The sequence below is a fragment of the Perca fluviatilis genome, chromosome 22 (genome assembly GCF_010015445.1).
Source record: "Perca fluviatilis chromosome 22, GENO_Pfluv_1.0, whole genome shotgun sequence".
NCBI classification, from domain to species: domain Eukaryota; kingdom Metazoa; phylum Chordata; class Actinopteri; order Perciformes; family Percidae; genus Perca; species Perca fluviatilis.
The window spans coordinates 16,285,232-16,306,502 of NC_053133.1; the positions used below are offsets into that span (position 1 = coordinate 16,285,232).

At 40.9% G+C, this 21,271-nt stretch overlaps 3 protein-coding genes across 5 annotated transcripts; 2 read left to right on the top strand and 1 right to left on the bottom strand.

The window, feature by feature from the left end:
- Positions 1-1,265: 1,265 nt before the first annotated feature.
- si:ch211-161h7.8 (thiosulfate:glutathione sulfurtransferase) lies at positions 1,266-3,097 on the bottom strand. Of its 3 annotated transcripts, XM_039790563.1 has the most exons (5): positions 2,997-3,097; positions 2,801-2,911; positions 2,103-2,225; positions 1,857-2,019; positions 1,266-1,470 (listed from the first exon to the last, which is right to left on the bottom strand). In XM_039790563.1, the coding sequence occupies exons 3-5, from the start codon at positions 2,191-2,193 to the stop codon at positions 1,416-1,418; spliced, it is 309 nt and encodes a 102-aa protein (XP_039646497.1). In that variant the 5' UTR covers positions 2,194-2,225; positions 2,801-2,911; positions 2,997-3,097; the 3' UTR covers positions 1,266-1,415. The 3 variants fall into 3 exon arrangements, with proteins under 3 accessions (XP_039646497.1, XP_039646495.1, XP_039646496.1); XM_039790561.1 differs by lacking the exon at positions 2,997-3,097 and having other exon boundaries at positions 2,801-2,990; XM_039790562.1 differs by lacking the exons at positions 2,801-2,911; positions 2,997-3,097 and adding an exon at positions 2,320-2,450.
- A 2,256-nt stretch (positions 3,098-5,353) lies between these two features.
- On the top strand, positions 5,354-6,719 carry LOC120552475 (cystatin-B-like). The gene is made up of 3 exons (XM_039790571.1): positions 5,354-5,581; positions 5,704-5,805; positions 6,192-6,719. The coding sequence occupies exons 1-3, from the start codon at positions 5,510-5,512 to the stop codon at positions 6,318-6,320; spliced, it is 303 nt and encodes a 100-aa protein (XP_039646505.1). The 5' UTR covers positions 5,354-5,509; the 3' UTR covers positions 6,321-6,719.
- An 11,754-nt stretch (positions 6,720-18,473) lies between these two features.
- Positions 18,474-20,295, top strand: LOC120552474 (cystatin-B-like). Its single transcript, XM_039790570.1, has 3 exons — positions 18,474-18,632; positions 18,745-18,846; positions 19,956-20,295. Exons 1-3 carry the CDS (start codon positions 18,561-18,563, stop codon positions 20,082-20,084), a joined length of 303 nt encoding a protein of 100 aa, XP_039646504.1. The 5' UTR covers positions 18,474-18,560; the 3' UTR covers positions 20,085-20,295.
- Positions 20,296-21,271: the final 976 nt, after the last annotated feature.

Below are 21,271 nucleotides of genomic sequence, written 5' to 3' on the forward strand. Positions count from 1 at the left end.
TTCCAGATATTTCTATATTTAACAAATTACAGCACATGTACTCAATGTAGATTTCATTATGAAGCCTCCCATAAAGTGCATTTAAAAAAAGTGGTGAGCAGCAGGAGGTTGATGACCTGTTCCATGTTACCACATGCAGCTGGCAAACAGCCCTAACTAATAATTTTTCACCACAAACCTGGAGTCACATTGTGTTTTACCTAATGTTAAAGTGCCCAAATGTCCTTGGAAATTTGGGCCATTCTTCTCCACAGCAGGACGCTGGTAAAAAGCTCCTGTACACTGCAGAGCTAGAGAGAATAATAATACACACTGTAGCTGGCATGGATCCATACATTTGAAACTTGACAAAATTAATGGTGTGACATCCATAACACATCCTGAAATTTGACTTTGGATGAGTGGTTTGTAAACTCCTTTAAACATAAAAACAATAAATCCAGATTTTGCTTTAAACATTTTAATACATGTATATTATACAACATGGCAGCTACAGGAAATGTGTAGTTTTTGTTTCTGGAGAGGCTATTGAATTTCTGAGTTAAACATGCACAAATATTAAGTTTTTTTTTTTTTTAAGAGGCACATCCAAATGTCTTTTTCATGGTAAGTGAGAGGATCAACTCATGTATAAACCCACAGTGGGCCACACACACACACACACACACACACACACACACGTTTGCAAATAACCCCGATGAGGGAGGATGGAGGGTGAAGGTGAAATGGGATTTGCTTTCCCTCTGAATGAGAAATCTATGGCCCTTTTGCAGACCGGGCTCCTGACAGCTGCTCACAGAGTGGTTACTCACAGGATCCATACCTGTCTAGACCAATACCTGTGTGAAGGTCAGGCCTGAGAGGGCTTCGCTCCAATAATAATAAAAATAAGGAAAGTGGTAGGAATAATGGACACAAAAGTTTGACTTTTGAAATTTTGCTGCCATCTACTGGTCTGGAGCTCTAACTGCTTTATACCACACAAACTCACAAGCTGTGTCCCAAATCCAAACTACACATTTATTTAAAGCAGGTTTTGAGTATGCCTGAGTATGTTCACACTCGAAAAGAGACAAAATCAATGGCACTCAAAACTTGCACAGAAAGGAAATGGAGAAACTGGTTAAGGATGCTGATATTTTTAAGATGCTAACTAAAAAAACAGTAAACTACGACAATTACTACATAGCTGAAAAAACTGAAAAACAATAGTGTGTAGTGTGAATGGGACAAACTGCAAGTCTACAAATACATTCAAAGACAAGTTAAAATTTGTATATAATTTAATGTGAATCTGATTTGTAACTTATAAACAGTCAAGTCAATGTTGCTCAAGACATCACTCATTTATATTCTGTAGTTTTGTATTAGCTGTATTTTTGATATGGAGGTAAAGCGCAGCATTTAGTCCGGATTCATTTTCCTTCTTGCTCTGCCCACTCACTGTATCCTCCTTTATAATGTCTCACCCTGAGAAAAAGAAGCATAAAGAGAAGAGCTTAGTCTCTTATCACTGTTATTTGTTTTTCTAGTAAAAAGGTCATACAGCGTTTAACACACCAAAGCAGTGTCAGAGGACATTGTACTCTAGTCCCAGCACCAGGACTGATTAATAATTACCTAACAACACATGAAATATGCAATTTATAGTGCTACATATCTCCACTACAGCACATTATGTGTTTTAGCAGGATCCATATTATCTAGCATGATTGAAATCAGAGAGTTTAACAGTGGAGTCACTTTTATTTTTTGCTCTTTAGGTAATACTTGTCGCCTTCGACCTTTAATGGGCCATCTAATAATTGGACTACTGGATGTTTCATGTGTACACAATAACATCTGCTGTCATTTACCTGCTAAATCCCAGCTGACGGGCGATGCCCAGTGCTTTGGCACTCCTGTTGCCACTTTTGCAGTGAAACACAATGTTGTCGTCATCTTTCCCAGGAGCCTTCACTTCAAATGTCTGCTGAAAACGCTCTGGGGACAGCTTCAGAGACTCCTCCAGGTTGCCCACTGATATTCAAACACAAACAATATGAGAGTAAAAACACATAGAAAACAACTCTTCTTCACACTTTGCACGTGTTAACACTTACGTGGGATGTTGACAGCATCTGGAATGTGCCCAGCCTGGTATTCATCAGGATTTCTTACATCAAACAGCTGAATGTCTTGGTTGGACAGCATTGTCTTCAGCTGAGAGTAGGTCACCACTGAAGCTGAGGGGGAAACATAAAGGTTATACACTTTACCTATTAAGTTAAAAATCATCAAAACATTTTAACTGATGCCTATAGAAACCTATAAACTCACCATCCATTGATTCAATGATAACCTTGGTTAATTAAGCATTAGTGCTGGTAAGTGCTGTGAGGATAAACTAGATCCTTTCCCTACTGACGGACTATTGTTGTCCATTTGAAACAAAACTGCTAGAGTCAACCAAACTCTCCGTTTCAAACAATCACACGAAAAACACACTCTGCACTTCATTCAGTTTGACAATAGGCCTACTGGCAGGAGCTTTATGCAAAAAGCAGCCTCTGATAATGCCATAAACCACTACAGTGATGACTACACATATTTGGTAACCACCAACAACATACGACAGCAGTGGTAAACACTCAAATAACTCTTTAAAGCGACATTTCACAGCTGTAATTTTGATACCCAGCATATAAAGAGACAGTAATGTAACGTTAGGCTAACAGTTGTATTACTGGGATATTAATGTGATTACTGTAGGACACAGCCAAAGTACAACCATAGACAGTAACAGGCGATATTTTTTTACCGCTGTCGGATGTATCTCCCCATTTGGGACTTGAGGTTGTAAAAGTGCGTAAAACTGAGCCAAATGTCGGGTAAGACCTGCGGTTCACTTCCGCAACGACCTGGCAGAAACCTCGAGACAGAAGAAAAGAAAACATCGTGAAAACAAATGCCCCGTGAAGACCGTGCATACAGAGAAGTGAACACATCCTACTCACTGCAAGATTATGCCGCGAGACTTTCTTCTTCTTCTACTTAAAAAATGTCCCACAAGAAGAGCTGCATTTGACGCTTAGCAACTTGACACGCCACCCTCAGGTTGGAAAGGTTACAGCCTGTCATAGTAGGAAAAGCACAGGTGTATTCAAAACATTAATGATGGCTGCATTCCACTTAGGAGAGGCCCTGGTATTGTGCATGCTGACTCAATAAAACATCTTACTGGGACACTTGATGGAATTGAGCCATCGTTAAGGTCATCAACTTCAGCTGTGCTTTTCCTACTATGACAAGTCCAAATGTCTGCTGTGAAAAAGGTCCGTTAACTAGGAGTACCTCTGCCCCATCTCATGACATATATACATGTCTGTACAAGGAACATTAATGTTGGTTGAACTGGTCGCAATTCATAGACATATGCAATAGGTTATGAGTGGGCATTGGTTGGCTGAAAAAGGTTGGGAATCAGTGCAGTAGGCGAATTGATTAAATACTTTTAATTCTTCCAACCAGACTACTAATCTCTGATCACTCCATTTCTTCCAGTCAAATTTAGTCAAAACTGGTTCATATTCTGAATCCATTGTTCTGGGATTCTTCATAGGAGTCAGCAGGAACCGATTAAGACAGTGTTGGGGTCAGGTGGCTGAAAATGGAACTGGACGTATTTTATTCTGTTTTACACTGATGGATCCAGTTATAGATGAAAATCACACTTGACCAGCAGATGTGCTCATCAGGTTTCTCATTTGCTCATTTGTACATCTCCATCATGCAGTGGTCAGAGAAGTCAGCTGAATTGGATCATGTTATATGCACAGTTGCCGAAATTGAATTAATTCCTCTAGAACTGGATGGATACATGATGTAAAAAAGGTATGCCTTCCAAGCTGGGTGTTAAGATGAAAAGAACGCTTGATAAAAAAAAAAGATCAGAGGTGTTACCCAACCTTAGATTGTACAGAATAAATGCTATATTGTGGGAAGGATTTCATAATTTGTGGAATTAATGGAAAGTAACATTTTAGTAAGTACATTTACAATTTTGAGGTACTTCTAGGCTATTTTACTTGAGTATTTCATTTTTCTGCTAGTTTATACTTTTTACTTCACTTATTTGATAACTTTAGTTATGGTTACTTTTCAAATTCTGATTAATAAAACAAAATATAATCAACAAATACAGATGTATTATTGCAGGTTTATGATAAGATAAGACTTTATCGATCCCCATTGGAGAATTCACAAGCAGTATAATGTATAAAGTAATTTAAATTAGCCCCACCTTTAATGCATCAATAATTATAATCCAATAATACATTATTCTTAAATGGGTCCTTCTGCATAATGAGTACTTTTACTTTTGGTACTTATTTAGACGCTAATACTTTTGTACTTTTACTTAAGTATACTTTTGAATGCAGGACTTTTACATGTAACAGAGCAGGCTACCTGCACAATCAGTTAGCAGAAGAATAAAGGGATACAATGCAAATAGCTTGTAGGCTATACAAGTAAAGCACAAGCATCCCAAAATTGTTGGCTACTTAAATACAGTAATTTAGTAAATGTAGGCTACTTGGTTACTTCCTACAACCAAATATTGTGGAAATTAAGTGTAGACTATACAAAATAAATAGAAGATGAATCACCTCTGGCCTGTTGAGTGATTTATACCCTATCAAAGTTGTTGTTTCAAATGTGGAATTGGAGATATAATCCTAATCTGAAATTTAAATCAAACTGTCACAAAACCTGTTCAGTGAACGTATGGAAAGTGTTTAAACCGAAATGGGACTACAGTGAGGGTTTTAATCCTGATGCAGTTTAGCCTACTCTTTTTTTAGGGGGGGGAGGTTATCTGCTGCACAGCAGAATGACTATTAAAAGAGGAAATACAAGGAACACAAGTTTTATGATTTATTAGAGTCCAACCAGTCTGTATCATGGATGCATAGGCCTAATAAAACAGGTACTGGCTGAATTGGCTGAATTGAGTCACCTCCCAGCAGTGTTTTGAACGGGATAGTCAGCTGTCACATCCAAACCAGAGAATGTCTAATAAGGGGAGAACTTCCACTCTCGGGAAAATTCCGGGTTGGTACAATGGGGCTAATAGGGAGTGAGATAGGGAGTGAACAGGCTCTCCATAGACAGGCTCTGATCCAAACACAGCCACTCTTCCGACTAAACCATATGGATGTATGAAGGAGAAACAAAAATATATATATTAAAATATATTTAAGAGACTTTCTTCCTGATACTTTAAACGATTAACACTAGAGATATACAAGTAGGGCCTAGTTGTAATGGTTTATTTACAATTCGGATGTTATTTTTTCTAGTCAGTTTGTGACATCATTCAAAAAGTAAACACCCCTACGCCAATGGTATGATTCAAAATAGGAGTCATTACCGCGATATGGTTATTACCGATTTAATTTAAACGCCTCACTGACACAAACTGCATCGTTTTCTTTCGTCTTTTTTTATATCTACGCCACCAAAAACGATGGCGATGAGGCGTGGAGGTACTGGCCCGCCAGCGGATGCCGACGAAAAAGTTCAGAAGCTCTGTGATCACGTAAGTAGAAAAAAAGAAATGTATTTACACGTTGACTTTCTTCCCTCAAAACTAACGTTATCCCCACACAGTAGACACGACTTGTACTATTTTGATGTTGCTATGATTTCATTTTTACTCAGGTAAAGGCCAGTGCAGAGGCAAAAGCAGGGAAGACGTATGATGTTTTCACAGCCAAGAGCTACACGAAGCAGGTAGTGGCTGGGACCAACTACTTCATTAAGGTACGTTTTTATTTGCAAGGCAAAAAAAGCACAACAGCAAAACTACGCAGAACCTCGAGATTCATAGCATCACTTTGGTTCGCAGCAGATGAAAAAGCTCTAAAAACCCAGTGTGCACTCCGCTATCTGCCCAGCACCAAACAGCAGACAGACACAAACATAGTGGAGCATTCAGCAGCTAAAGAGAGGGAATGTTGGATTTACGTTCTTCAGGGCAACATTTCAACATAACTTCAAAATAAATGCTATAACGTTGCTACATGTCTGCTGGATGTATTAACTATTTCCTAATAAGTTAGAATAGTGTTGTTCTTGTTATTTCTGCTACTTTTTTTTTAAATGGCCATACCAAGATCTTCTGTAACTTTACTTTTCCTTCCTTGCAGGTCCATGTGGGAGGAGACGAACATGTTCACCTCCGTGTTCACGAAAAACTCCCATGTTATGGAGGAGAAATAGAGCTGAGTAATATGCAGCACTCCAAGAGCCACCAAGACCCTATTGAGTACTTCTAATGGGATTCTGAACCAAACAAAGCATCAGTGCCTACAGGCTGCCATCTCATTATAGTCAGTTCTGATCAAATTATCCTTTTTTAATTATATAAAAAAATGCTGTTATAAAAAATATGCAGTTCCCTTTCCTAGCATGTTATAACAGACATGTGTCAATGTTATGTTTTACAAGATCAGGGTTAAACATTATGGTTTTTTAAAAAACTTTTTTACTTGCCCAACGTAAATTTGTGTTAAAAAGTGTTTTTTTATTAGTGGTTATCAAATAATGACAAAGATTCAAGTTTTTTTATTAGTGGTTATCAAATAATGACAAAGACTCAAGTATGTTGTATTTGATCTTAATTTACAATAAATAAACACATCATGAACAGTGTCATAGATGAGTGAAAGTTCGTACTAAAAGTGAAGGCTATTATTTTAAAAAGAACTAACAAATCTAATTGTGATAACTAACTTAACAGAGACAGTTGTTTCTGTTATTTGTTTGACTGCATACATTTTTTAGGTACCCTCATTTCTACTATGAACTTTTATAATTTTTTTGTTTCTAAACTAAGACACCATTTTCCAAGCTACTTTAGTGGTCATATTTCACCGGACCCACTTGAGCTCTGTTTAGGAAATCGGGGGGGGTTGGGTTTTTTTTTTTTTTTTTTTTTTTGGGGGGGGGGGGGGGGGGGGCGGAGGGAGGGTTGATACTGTGGGATCGATACTGCGATACTTAGATTTGGTATTGATTCCTTTAAACAATAATTTGATAATAAAATATTACACAAAACGTGGGTAGCTGCATCACATTTAAACATTTTCAGCGCTTTTGTATAATGTTTGGGCCAAAACAGCCTGAGTCCCGTCACATGAAACCTATGTGACAGAACCTAGTGAGCACTGTGCAGCATGTGGAGATACACTATTTGTGACAAAAAAGTGGCACACAGCAGCTACAGCAACAACATGTGTAACCTTTTCAAACATTTTAAAACAACACCCTGAAAATTGGAAGCTGAACAAAACATGAAGAATGTCAAAAGTTTACTTGCTTTTTCATGTAGGTTCAGAAGATTAGAAAATCTTCACAAACAATCAAAATGTTTATTAACTTGTATTTCACCTCTACATCATGCAACTTCAGTAAAGATGTGGAACAAGCTAATCCATATTATATGTGTACTGTCATTCAGTGTGAAATTAAATTACTTTTTCAACTTAAAGGTCCCTTTAAGAATACATTTCAGGAGAAATATGGACTTCCAAGAGGTTAAATGTTGACTAAATGTAAAGCAACATTTGAGTGTATAGCCATGATATCTGCCCTATAACAAAAGTGTAACATAGTTGTGTAGATGAAGTGCTGTGACTTTATACCACAGTAACAAATGTACAAAAATAATCACAATGAGTAACTTTAAACATACATGAGAGGAGACATATCACTTTTTCATTCCCAGCACATGTTCAACAGCTTAAAATAAAATGTGTATTCTTTCATGAATTTGATTATTTACACCAAACACGGTATCATTCAAAAGTAAATTTAATTAGTTGCATTATAAACAGTTTTAAGGTTTCAGGCTTCATACATACCTGGTGAATGATGACCACATATCTTAAACAAAAGTGTTTTATGCACTCTGAGCCGTGAAGCTCACCCAGCCTGTAAGACATTTGGATGAGTCATGCAGTCTATAGATACCTCCATATTGTTTGAACAATACTGTGTAAACTAAGCACACATTTATGAATCACACCCACTCCACTGGAAGTGAATCAACTTGTTGAGTTTGTTTTTATAGTATGAATATGAAAAAAAAAACTACATACATTTGATCCATCTTTCTAAAAATATAAAGTTTTAATTCACTGCAATTATTGATGCATTTAACAGCACTTTAATGACTTTATTTATTTAAGCAATCTATCAATTTGTTTTAAGGGATATCTATCAACCTCTTTAATAAAGAACTATTCTGTAAGTCTGTTATTAGCTACTGCTTCAAGTGTGTTTTATTATCCATCCTATTTTCTATTAATTATCACATTCTATTGTTTTTATGTTCATTCTATGTCTGCTTATGTCATGCAATTTCCTTATTGTACAGTAGGCCTATTTATTGTATTAAAGGCGCAATACAAATATTATTTATACAAAGTATTATTACTGCTATTTACACATAAATACATGCAGACTCATTTCAATGAGGCCTGTTAATCAGCTGCATGAGTTTCAGATTCAGAAATTTGTGATCTGTATCATGATTAATTATATTAATGCTTACATCTCGCAAAAACAGAATTTATCTAAAGAAATCACACATACAACTAGCCTATCTACGGTGGCCCTGAGAGGCCACAGCACGCAACAATAAGACAACACGTGCAAATAAACCACAGCACGCACTAATAAGACAACACGTGCAAATAAGACAACACGTGCAAATAAGACAACACGCACTAATAAGACAACACGTGCAAATAAGACAACACGTGCAAATAAGACAACACGCACTAATAAGACAACACGTGCAAATAAGACAACACGCAATAATAAGACAACACGCACTAATAAGACAACACACACTAATAAGACAACACGGGCAAATAAGACAACACGCACTAATAAGACAACGCACTAATAAAACAACACGTGCAAATAAGACAACAACAGATACCCGTTTCTCTTCAGGAGAATTGTTTAAATTATTTATTATTAATTAATATATTATTAGCTTTAATTTTATTGTTTATGGTTTAGCTCTAACACCCCTAACTTATTCAAAAGAGTGGAACACGATCCGACTAGTGTATTAGTTTATGTCAGTTTAAATTATAAAAAGAAGTAGGCCTATGCGCTGGCGTGTCCTAGGTGTCCCTATTACTGTTATGTGGAATTATCATTTATATATTATTGTAGTGCACTGTAAATGCCTAGGGACAACAGATGGAAATTAGCAATTCAAATTATAAAGGTTGGTGTCTCCCCTTTAGTCTACATAACATGTCATAGCATGTTACCACTTTATGTACAACTGTTCATTTATCATACAGATTGAAACTCAACTTCTAATAAATCAGAAAACAAATACACCAACAAAAAAGTATGAGCTAAATACCAAATCTAATGTATATAGCCTATGTCATAATTTAAACAAGTCTCCCGCATCTGCCTGCTGCGCTCTGGCCGTGTGTGTGTGTGTGTGTCTGCATAGGCGCGGATTTATGTTTTCCAAAGTGGGTGCTCACGGGCGCACGCCCTTCAAAAAAAAAAAAAAGGAGTCAAAAATGGTTTGCATTTCAGAACGTTAGGAAATGGACAGCGGCTGACGCGAACACACACACCCAGTGGTTAAATTGGCTTTTGTAGGGAGGGGGAGCCCTTATTTACGGGGGAATGGTCGTCATTCAAAATCGCGCCGTAAAATGACTTAATGTGTTTTTACACCAAAGGGGCACTTTTTCCAGTATTAATGTGTAAGGTAGGGTTGATTAGTTCAAACAAAGAGAAATACTTTACAATTCACTTACTTTATTATTATTTCTTACCTTTTATAGGCTAATGTTAACAGGCAGGCAACGGATTTCACCCTTGGAAAATGTATGAAATTGAACATGTTTGAAAATATTGGTTGGCAAATATGTAAACATCTTTTTAAACAAGAAAATTATGTTGATTTAAGAGAATCAGAAACCACTATTATAGCCTTTTTAACAGTGATTGGCTTGCCCAGCTTGTTAATAGCCAGTGTATGTTCATTTTAGCTTCCAGTTTGTTAGATGGCACCAACATTTGGTCTAATCATAACTGGCCTGGCAACCCAAATGCCAAGGTTTTGCTTACAGATTTGTGTGCTGACTTATGATGTGGGGGTCTGGGGGTCCTCCATCCATCCATCCATCTTCGTCCGCTTATTCGGTGTAGGGTCGCGGGGGGAGCCCAAACTTCCCTTTCCCGAGCAACATTAACCAGCTCCGACTGGGGGATCCCGAGGCGTTCCCAGGCCAGGTTGGAGATATAATCCCTCCACCTAGTCCTGGGTCTTCCCCGAGGCCTCCTCCCAGCTGGACGTGCCTGGAACACCTCCCTAGGGAGGCGCCCAGGGGGCATCCTCACCAGATGCCCGAACCACCTCAACTGGCTCCTTCGACGCAAAGGACAGCGGCGCCTACTCCGAGGCTCCTCACGGATGACTGAGCTTCTCACCCTATCTCTAAGGGAGACGCCAGCCACCCTCCTGAGGGAAACCCATTTCGCCGCTTGCACCCTGGATCTCGTTCTTTCCGTCATGACCCAGCCTTCATGACCATAGGTGAGGGTAGGAATGAAAACGGACCGGTAGATCGAGAGCTTTGCCTTCTGGCTCAGCTCTCTTTACCGTCACAACGGTGCGATAGATGGAATGTAATACTGCACCCGCGCGCCGATTCTCCGACCAATCTCCCGCTCCATTGTCCCCTCACTCGCGAACAAAACCCCAAGGTACTTGAACTCCTTCACTTGGGGTAAGGACTCATTCCCTACCTGGAGAAGGCATTCCATCGGTTTCCTGCTGAGAACCATGGCCTCCGATTTAGAGGTGCTGATCCTCATCCCAACCGCTTCACACTCGGCTGCGAACCGATCCAGTGAGTGCTGAAGGTCGCAGGCCGATGATGCCATCAGGACCACATCCTCTGCAAAAAGCAGCGATGAGATCCCCAGCCCACCGAACCGCAACCCCTTCCCACCCCGACTACGCCTCGATATCCTGTCCATAAATATTACAAACAGGATTGGTGACAAAGCGCAGCCCTGGCGGAGGCCAACCCTCACCTGAAACGAGTCCGACTTACTGCCGAGAACCCGGACACAGCTCTCACTTTGGTCGTTACAGAGTTGGATGGCCCTGAGTAAGAGCCCCCTCACCCCATACTCCCGCGGCACCTCCCACAGTATCTCCGGGGGCCCGGTCGCACGCCTTCTCCAAATCCACAAAACACATGTAGACCGGTTGGGCATACTCCCAGGCCCCCTCCAGGATCCTTGCGAGAGTGAAGAGCTGGTCCGTTGTTCCACGACCAGGACGGAATCCGCGCATTGTTCCTCCTCAACCTGAGGTTCGACTATCGGCCGAACCCTCCTTTCCAGCACCTTGGGGTAGACTTTACCAGGGAGGCTGAGAAGTGTGATACCCCTGTAATTGGCACACACCCCTCTGGTCCCCCTTTTAAAAAAGGGAACCACCACCCCAGTCTGCCACTCCTTTGGCACTGTTCCAGACTTCCACGCAATGTTGAAGAGACTTGTCAACCAGGACAGCCCCTCCACACCCAGAGCCTTGAGCATTTCTGGACGGATCTCATCAATCCCCGGGGCTTTGCCACTGTGGAGTTGTTTGACTACATCAGTGACTTCCGCCCGGAAATCGACGACAATCCCCCGTCATCCTCCAGCTCTGCCTCTAACATAGAGGGCGTATTAGTCGGATTCAGGAGTTCCTCAAAATGCTCCTTCCACCGCCTATTACCTCCTCAGTTGAGGTCAACAGTGTCCCATCCTTACTGTACACAGCTTGGATGGTTCCCCGTCCCCTCCTGAGGTGGCGAACAGTTTTCCAGAAGCACTTTGGTGCCGAACCGAAAGCCCTTCTCCATGTCTTCTCCAAACTTCTCCCACACCCGCTGCTTTGCCTCTTTCACGGCAGAGGCTGCAGCCCTTCGGGCCCTTCGGTACCCTGCAACTGCCTCCGAGTCCTCTGGGATAACATATCCCGGAAAGACTCCTTCTTCAGTCGGACGGCTTCCCCGACCACGGTGTCCACCACGGTGTTCATGGGTTACCGCCCGCAGGCACCTAAGACCCTAAGACCACAGCTCCTCGCCGCAGCTTCAGCAATGGAAACTTTGAACATTGTCCACTCTGGTTCAATGCCCCCAGCCTCCACAGGGATGCACGAAAAGCTCCGCCGGAGGTGCGAGTTGAAAGTCCGTTGGACAGGGGCCTCCTCCAGACGTTCCCAATTTACCCGCACTACACGTTTGGGCTTACCAGGTCTGTCCAGAGTCTTCCCCCACCCCCTGACCCAACTCACCACCAGATGGTGATCGGTTGACAGCTCTGCCCCTCTCTTCACCCGAGTGTCCAAAACATACGGCCTCAGATCAGATGAAACGATTATAAAATCGATCATTGACCTTCGGCCTAGGGTGCTCTGGTACCAGGTACACTTATGAGCATCCCTATGTTCGAACATGGTGTTCGTTATAGACAATCCATGACTAGCACAGAAGTCCAACAACAAACAACCACTCTGGTTTAGATCAGGGAGGCCGTTCCTCCCAATCACGCCTCTCCAGGTGTCTCCATCATTGCCCACGTGTGCGTTGAAGTCCCCCAGCAGAACAATGGATTCCCCCACTGGCGCCCCATGCAGGACTCCACTCAAGGTCTCCAAGAAGGCCGAATACTCCGAACTCCTGTTTGGTGCATATGCACAAACAACAGTCAGAGTTTTCCCCCCCACAACCCGCAGGCGTAGGGAGGCGACCCTCTCGTCCACCGGGGTAAACTCCAACGCAGCGGCGCTCAGCCGGGGGCTTGTTAGTATCCCCACACCCGCCCGGCGCCGCACACCCTGAGCAACTCCGGAGAAGAAAAGAGTCCAACCCCTATCCAGGAGTACAGTTCCAGAACCGAGACTGTGCGTAGAGGTAAGCCCCACCAGATCTAACCGGTAGCGCTCCACCTCCCGCACCAGTTCCGGCTCCTTCCCCCACAGAGAGGTGACGTTCCACGTCCCCAGAGCCAGCGTCTGCTGCCCGGGTCTGGTCCGTCGAGGCCCCTGACCTTCACTGCCACCCATGTGGCAGCGCACCCGACCCCAGCGGTTCCTCCCACAGGTGGTGGGCCCATGGGCTGGAGAGATGGGAGCCACGTAGCTTGTTCGGGCTGTGCCCGGCCGGGCTCCGTGGCAAACCCGGCCACCAGGCGCTCGCCGACGAGCCCGCCGTCTGGGCCTGGCTCCAGACGGGGGCCCCGGGCTTCCTCCGGGCAGGGTCACTCCATTTCTACCTTGTTTTTCCATTGGGGTTTTTGAACCATTCTTTGTCTGGCCCCTCACCTGAGACCACTTTGCCTTGGGAGACCCTACCAGGAGCACAAAGCTCCAGACAACACAGCCCTCAGGTTCACAGAGACACACAAACCTCTCCACCACGATAAGGTGATGGTTCACGGAGAAGAAAAAAATAAAAACATAATGGAAAATATTGCAGTAAGGCTGTCAGGCATTCTGTATTGCATTCATCTATTTATTCTCCTTTAGATCGACTTTTCTAATTATATCTGAGTCAGCACACATGTAGCTTAGGCCTAATTTATTCTTCCCTCTTTTGCATCTTTTGTTGGGGAAGTAACCTCTGTAAATGTGCATATGACAATTTTTCACCTCAGTGATACATTATTCATTTAATAAATCCCTGGACTGTAATATTTCAGATGTTTGAACAAGATTTCTGCTCATGTCCAAAACTTGAGTTGACTTGTGCACATTCAAAATATAACTCATCCCACCTGTGCTCTCTGAGATTTTGGGGGGGCGTGATATTTTGTGAAAAATAAAGTTATAATAGGCTATTAGCCTACAAGAATAAAGTCACTATATTTCAGGAAAATAATGTACCTGCACCGTAGTTCGCTGCGATACGCTGATTGGTCTGCTAATGGTAGATCTCAGACCGTCTGACAGACATAGAGCGCCGCTTTGAGACGTTTAGGGAAGTGGTGCGCGGTCCCTGCCACGGAGTATGGAAACCCGAAACTTATAGCAGAAATGCACTGAGCACAAACGCGACCATTTTGCCGCAGCATGTCGCCAGCAGAGCGCATCCATAAACCTGAAGCTGCCCAGCTTTTTACAGCGAGAATGGGCACAAGCGACGTCCAGTTTCATATTTGTGAGTCAACACTTCAAAATACATTTGGGGCTGAAGCCCCGGCAAAATGTTTGATGCTGAAGGAGACGGAGCTGAGCTCCGGCAGGGTGTATAGTGGACCTGAGGAGGTGGAGCTGCGCTCCGGTGCGCTCCGGCCCAATTTAACCTCTGCACACACCTATTAACTCGATAATAAAGCCGGAAAATAGGCTTTCAACTCAGGACAGCGCCACTTCTCACAAATACAGAGAGGATTGGAGATGAGTAATTAAACTGGCACGTAACCGCGATCAGCTTCGTGGGAAATTAAGAATCAATTCCACCAACATAACCAATCACACCATGACAGACGCTCCACTCAGCACCAACTGCTATGTTTAATTTTAAATGAATGTAGCCTACTGGTAGTCTGGCACATGTAGGGTGCTCAGTATTTTATTATGTATCGGCGAGTGTGTGTGTGTGTGTGTGTGTGTGTGTGTGTGTGTGTGTGTGTGTGTGTGTGTGTGACGGCCGGCCAGCGAGGTTGTTAAGCCTGCAAGCGCTTGTGGAGTTTAACTCCGAAAATGCAGCTAACCACAGGTGACTCTTGAAATGGACATGTGTTGTGATACTTAAACAAATAATCCATCAACGGGGAAATAAAAGCCTCTTATTTACGAGAGCGGTCTGAGAGACCTCCAACTTAGAGCGGGGTCTCTGAGCAGGACTGTCTGAGCGACGTCCTAGCCCCGGCAGGCGCTAGCTGGCTGTCGCGTCACTTTATGGAGCTCCTCAATTCCGAAAACTTTGAAACAAATTGTCAATTCGGCAACAATTTTCGCAAGACTGCCTATATTCGAAATCTAAAAAGTTCATTTCTCGCCTAAAACGTATTCAGAAGTGAATTTAGTGATGAATAAAATGGCGAAACTTAAAAGTGTCCCCTGGAAACACTTCCGTTGTGGTGTGGGCTATTTGCATGTGTTGTCTTATTAGTGTGTGCTGTCGTTTATTTGCAGGTGTTGTCTTATTTGCAGGTGTTGTCTTATTTGCATGTGTTGTCTTATTAGTGTGTGCTGTCGTTTATTTGCAGGTGTTGTCTTATTTGCAGGTGTTGTCTTATTTGCACGTGTTGTCTTATTAGTGTGTGCTGTCGTTTATTTGCAGGTGTTGTCTTATTTGCAGGTGTTGTCTTATTTGCACGTGTTGTCTTATTTGCACGTGTTGTCTTATTAGTGCGTGTTGTCTTATTTGCACGTGTTGTCTTATTAGTGCGTGTTGTCTTATTTGCACGTGTTGTCTTATTTGCGCGTGTTGTCTTATTAGTGCGTGTTGTCTTATTAGTGCGTGTTGTCTTATTAGTGCGTGTTGTCTTATTAGTGCGTGTTGTCTTATTAGTGCGTGTTGTCTTATTAGTGCGTGTTGTCTTATTTGCGCGTGTTGTCTTATTAGTGCGTGTTGTCTTATTAGTGCGTGTTGTCTTATTTGCACGTGTTGTCTTATTTGCACGTGTTGTCTTATTAGTGCGTGTTGTCTTATTTGCACGTGTTGTCTTATTTGTGCGTGTTGTCTTATTTGCGCGTGTTGTCTTATTTGTGCGTGTTGTCTTATTTGCACGTGTTGTCTTATTTGCACGTGTTGTCTTATTTGTGCGTGTTGTCTTATTAGTGCGTGTTGTCTTATTAGTGCGTGTTGTCTTATTTGCACGTGTTGTCTTATTAGTGCGTGTTGTCTTATTAGTGCGTGTTGTCTTATTTGCACGTGTTGTCTTATTAGTGCGTGTTGTCTTATTAGTGCGTGTTGTCTTATTTGCGCGTGTTGTCTTATTAGTGCGTGTTGTCTTATTAGTGCGTGTTGTCTTATTTGCCCGTGTTGTCTTATTTGCGCGTGTTGTCTTATTAGTGCGTGTTGTCTTATTAGTGCGTGTTGTCTTATTTGCGCGTGTTGTCTTATTTGCACGTGTTGTCTTATTAGTGCGTGTTGTCTTATTAGTGCGTGTTGTCTTATTTGTGCGTGTTGTCTTATTAGTGCGTGTTGTCTTATTAGTGCGTGTTGTCTTATTAGTGCGTGTTGTCTTATTAGTGCGTGTTGTCTTATTAGTGCGTGTTGTCTTATTTGCACGTGTTGTCTTATTAGTGCAGGGCCACCGTACCTATCTAGTAAATAAAACGTATAAATAAATAATTAATTGACATTAGTTATATTACATGTTTCAGTAAAATATCAAACTAACAATGAGGAAACTAAAATTGAAATTGTATTTATTCATCTTCTCCTTCTCTGGTGGTCAGCAACTGGAGTTTTAGCAGTTGTAGGCTATACATTACTGCCACCTAACCATGGATGTCCTGTCTTGAACCAAATGCATAAGTGCAATGCATTGTGGTGTGATATTCACCTCTGGAGTGATCATCGTTGTTCACTTGCTCCCTCAGCCCTCCGAGAGTCGAGCTGCTTAGGGGAAGCGAACGAGGGCATGTTGAACCACTATTGAAACGCAGCCAAAGACATCCAAAGTCCATCCTCACCTGCTCCATCACCATAGTAGCTATGTAGTATCTGTTGCACAACAGAAAACTGTAAATAGAGGAAACACAAGAAACACAAGTTTTTCATGACGTTTCCAACCAGTCTTTATCATGGATGTATAATAAAACCTGTCAAATCTGTACTGGCTGAACTCATTGACATATAAAAGGCTGAACTGGCTGAATTGAGTCACTTCCCAGCAGTGTTACCGTGCGTTCATGGACATCGGAAAAACGTTTTTCCGAGTGAAAACGTCACCATTCACGTAACGTCCTGTGGGAATCAGAGGTGGGAAACTCGGGCTGGATTTTGATAACCGAGTTCCCCAGTTGGTGACGCGTTGTTGACAACTGACGTTTGATGGAGGCGACTTTGGTTCACTGAACATATTTTAATGACAATAAACTGTTTATTGTGGACAAATGCCTCTGCCAAGAAACATACACAGACATAATATGTTTCAAATTATTCATAAATAGGCCTATGTATAAAAAAAACCAACACATTATCCGTGTCTTTTCCCGTTCGTTTTCCTCCAGATAACACAAACAAACACCTGTCCATGTGCTGTTTGGATGCTCGTATAGAAAACAGCAGCAAATCTTTTGTTATTGTGGCCTCCATGTTTTCACACACCTGATGCTCTAGGCTACGGCCAACCGTTGGTGGCAGTCATGCAAAAAGTTGTTATGCCAAACGCCAATATAACAGAAGAAGAAGAACACTTTATTTTTTTTTATTTTTTTTTTATTGAACAATAGTAACAACCATACTTGGCCTGGTACAATAAATGAAATGTCTTCACAGACAACAGACAAGCACCTTACATAAGAGAGAAGAAAGAACACATGAACAAACAAGCAAACAATGTAAAGAAAAAAAAATAATAATAAATAAAAAAAATAAAAAGGGGAGAACACTAGGAGTTTTCAGAAAGTTTCACATCCTCTATCAAAGTAGATAAGATTAAGGCATTCTTTTTCTTCATTAACTTCAGAGATAAAAAGTAATGACACAATTCTTTATGAAAAACATTAAAGTTTGGAAGTGTTTTCAGAAATCTATTCTTGTGTATAAAGAATTTCCCAAGAATAATGAATGTGTTAACTGCTAAGTCGTGCACTTCATTTTTCATAAACATTCCAAAAATTATATTTTCCTTTGTAAATACAGGCAAATCTTCAAATTTAGGAAATAACCAGTAATGCAAATCCTCCCAGAAGGTATAAGCAAATTTACATTCATAAAACAGATGTTCTGTTGTTTCAATCTGATCAGCACAAAACGAGCAGCAGTTCACATCAAATCCGAATCGACATCTTATAAATTCTCTAGAAGGGTACACTCAGAAGAAGAAGAACACGCATTCCGACAATGTGAACGCTGCCAGTCGGAAAAACAACGTAACCAGGGGGGCGGTGCCTGTTATTCCGAGGTGGCATGAACGCAGCATTATTGAACAGGGTAGTCAGCTGTCACATCCAAACACAGCCGCGCCTCGGACTAAACCATATTGTCTGTAAGAGGGAGAACAAAGAGACATATTCAATATATTTTAAGAGACTTCCTTCGTGATACTTTAGACGATTAACAATAGAAATACAAAAACATAATTGTAATAGTTACATACAAATCAGAGACGGTATGTGGTATTTTAGTCAGTTTGTGACATCGTTTTAAAAGTAAACACCCCTACGCCGATGGTATGACCCAAAACAAAGAGTCATATGACTCCTGACTATTTAATCGCCTCACTGCCACAGACCACATCGTTTTCTGTCGTTTGTTTGCTGCTTTTTGCCACTTAAAGCTGTCACAATGCCGATGAAGTGTGGAGGAACTTCCCCTCCGGCTGATGCCGACGAAAAAATTCAAAAGATTTGTGATCACGTAAGTAGATACAAAGGAATAGTATACGTTGAGTTTCTTCTCTCAAAGCTATCACCGCACGTAAACACGACTTGTATTATTTTGATGTTGCTATGATTTCATTTTTACTCAGGTAAAGGCCAGTGCAGAGGCAAAAGCAGGGAAGACGTATGATGTTTTCACAGCCAAGAGCTACACGCAGCAGGTAGTGGCTGGGACCAACTACTTCATCAAGGTAAATTTTATTTACAAAAAAAGCACAATAGCAAAACTACGGAGGCCCTAAAGTCCTGAAAGATGAGATTTCTTTTTCAGGACTTCCGGAGTTCCCTCCAGAACAGATCGATGACTAGACTTCTGTTGCAACAAGATCAAGTGATATTTGAAGCGACTGCAGTCAATATTTCTTTTAAATAAACAATGGATCACATAACTAATTTTATGTAAAAGGTGTCGCTTCGTAGTTATGAACCCACAGAAAAAGTCACCAAACCCCTCATTTCTATGATATAGTTCTGGTTCTGGTTTTCTGGCCCGTAACTTTAATATTGTATTGGTTCACTCTCACCACTCGAGACTATAGCATCATTTTTATTCGCAGCATGGTGAATAAGCTCTAAAAACCCTACACTACCAAACAGCAGACAGTTAGACTCTAGTTGGTCAACACTGAAGGATCCATTTGTTAGTATTTAGTTGTTACTAATGAGTAGTATTGTTTGATTGTTCTAGAGGTTCTAGATTTGTGTTTTTGATAGTATTTTCTTTTGTAGCATATTTATTAGTTTTTGCGTAATCAGTATTTTGTTTTGTTTACGAATTGGTCACTGGGCACTCAGTTATAGTTAGGTACAATCAGAATGCACCTAGGTGGGCCTATGTTTTATTTAAAATTTTTACCAGTTTAAGAGAGGCAGCAAGAACAATGATTTCTTTATTCCTTTGTTTGCTTACTTACTTTTGGATAATCATGAGAAACTCAGAACTTTGCACAGAAGGTGGACTTATTTTGCCTGTGTACACCACATGCCTATGGTGAGTCAGTAGTCCTTTTGATTTAAGTTTAGGTTTGATTTTGATTTTACTGACAAATGGCCACTAGTAACTTAGTGGAGCATTTAGCAGCTAAACAAGATATTTTTTCTCAGACCACTACAGAGCTTAAAGAGAGCGAATATTGGACTTACTTTCTTCAGGGGGACATAAACATGACTTCAAAGAAATTCTAACGTTGCTGTGTCTGCTGGATGTATAATTAGACATAGAAAATCAGTGTTGTGCTTTGTTTCTGCTACATTTTAAATGGCCAAGATCTTCTGTAACTTTACTTTTCCTTCCTTGCAGGTCCATGTGGGAGGAGATGAACATGTTCACCTCCGTGTTTACGAAAAACTTCCATGTCATGGAGGAGACATAGAGCTGAGTAATATGCAGCACTCCAAGAGCCACCAAGACCCTATTGAGTACTTCTAATGGGATCCTGAACAAAGCATCAGTGCCTACAGGCTGCCATCTCATTATAATCAGTTCTGATCCAATTATCCTTTTTTAATTATAAAACAATGCTATATGCAGTTCCCTTTTCTAACATGTTTGAACAGACTTTGTCATACTGTAGATCATGCTGTAATGTGTCAAGATGGAACTATGTTGTTGTACGAGCTGAATAAATGAATGAATCAGATTGGTTGTGGTATAAGTGTTGCTTTTCTTTGTGAAATAGCTGCAGTCCAAGGCGTATGTCTTGCTGCAGCCTTCTTTATATTATATGCGGGGAAACCCCGAAGATCCAGTCTGACATAGTTAGATTTGTGTAATAACATTGGGCTACAACTAACTTATTTCCTGAATTTAAACATGCCTGTTTAGGCAAGAACTGTACCCACATAACTTATTTGAAACACTGGAGATCCCCAAAGTTTCAAATGATGCAAATATGGCAGGCTGAATTTGGGAAAATGAGTATACCCAAGAGGTTTATGAGCCTTTCCCCAGTCCCTAAATAATGTACAGTAATATTCTTAATTAACACTGTTTCCTAAAGTATTCCTCAATCTGAACACTAGTTCACAGTTTATACATTTAAGGTATATTATATTTTTGTTTAACATCATGTGGTACATTTTAGTAACTTATATTTCACCTATACATCATGCAACTTAAGTAAAGATCTGGAACAAGCTGATTCCTATAGGTGTGCTGTCATACAGTGTGATATTAAATTACTTTTCAACCTAAAGGTCCCTTTTAAGAATGCATTTCAGTAGAAATATGGACTTCCAAGAGGTTAAATGTTGACTAAATGTAAAGCAACATTTGTCGAGTGTCGAGCGATAATATCTGCCCTATAAGAAAAGTGCCACATAGTTGTGGCTTAGAAGTGAAGATGAAGTGCTGTGACTTTATACCACAGTAACAAATGTACAAAAATAATCACAATGATGAACATTAAACATATTTGAGAAGACATTATTGCTTTTTCATTTCCAATACATAGTCAACATGCAGCTTAAAATAAAATGTATTCTTTAATGAATTTGATTATTTACACCAAACACTGCATCATTCAAAAGTAAATTTAGTTTGTTGCATTATAAACCATGTTAAGGTTTCAGGCTTCATACATACCTGGTGAAAGATCACCACATATCTTAAACAAA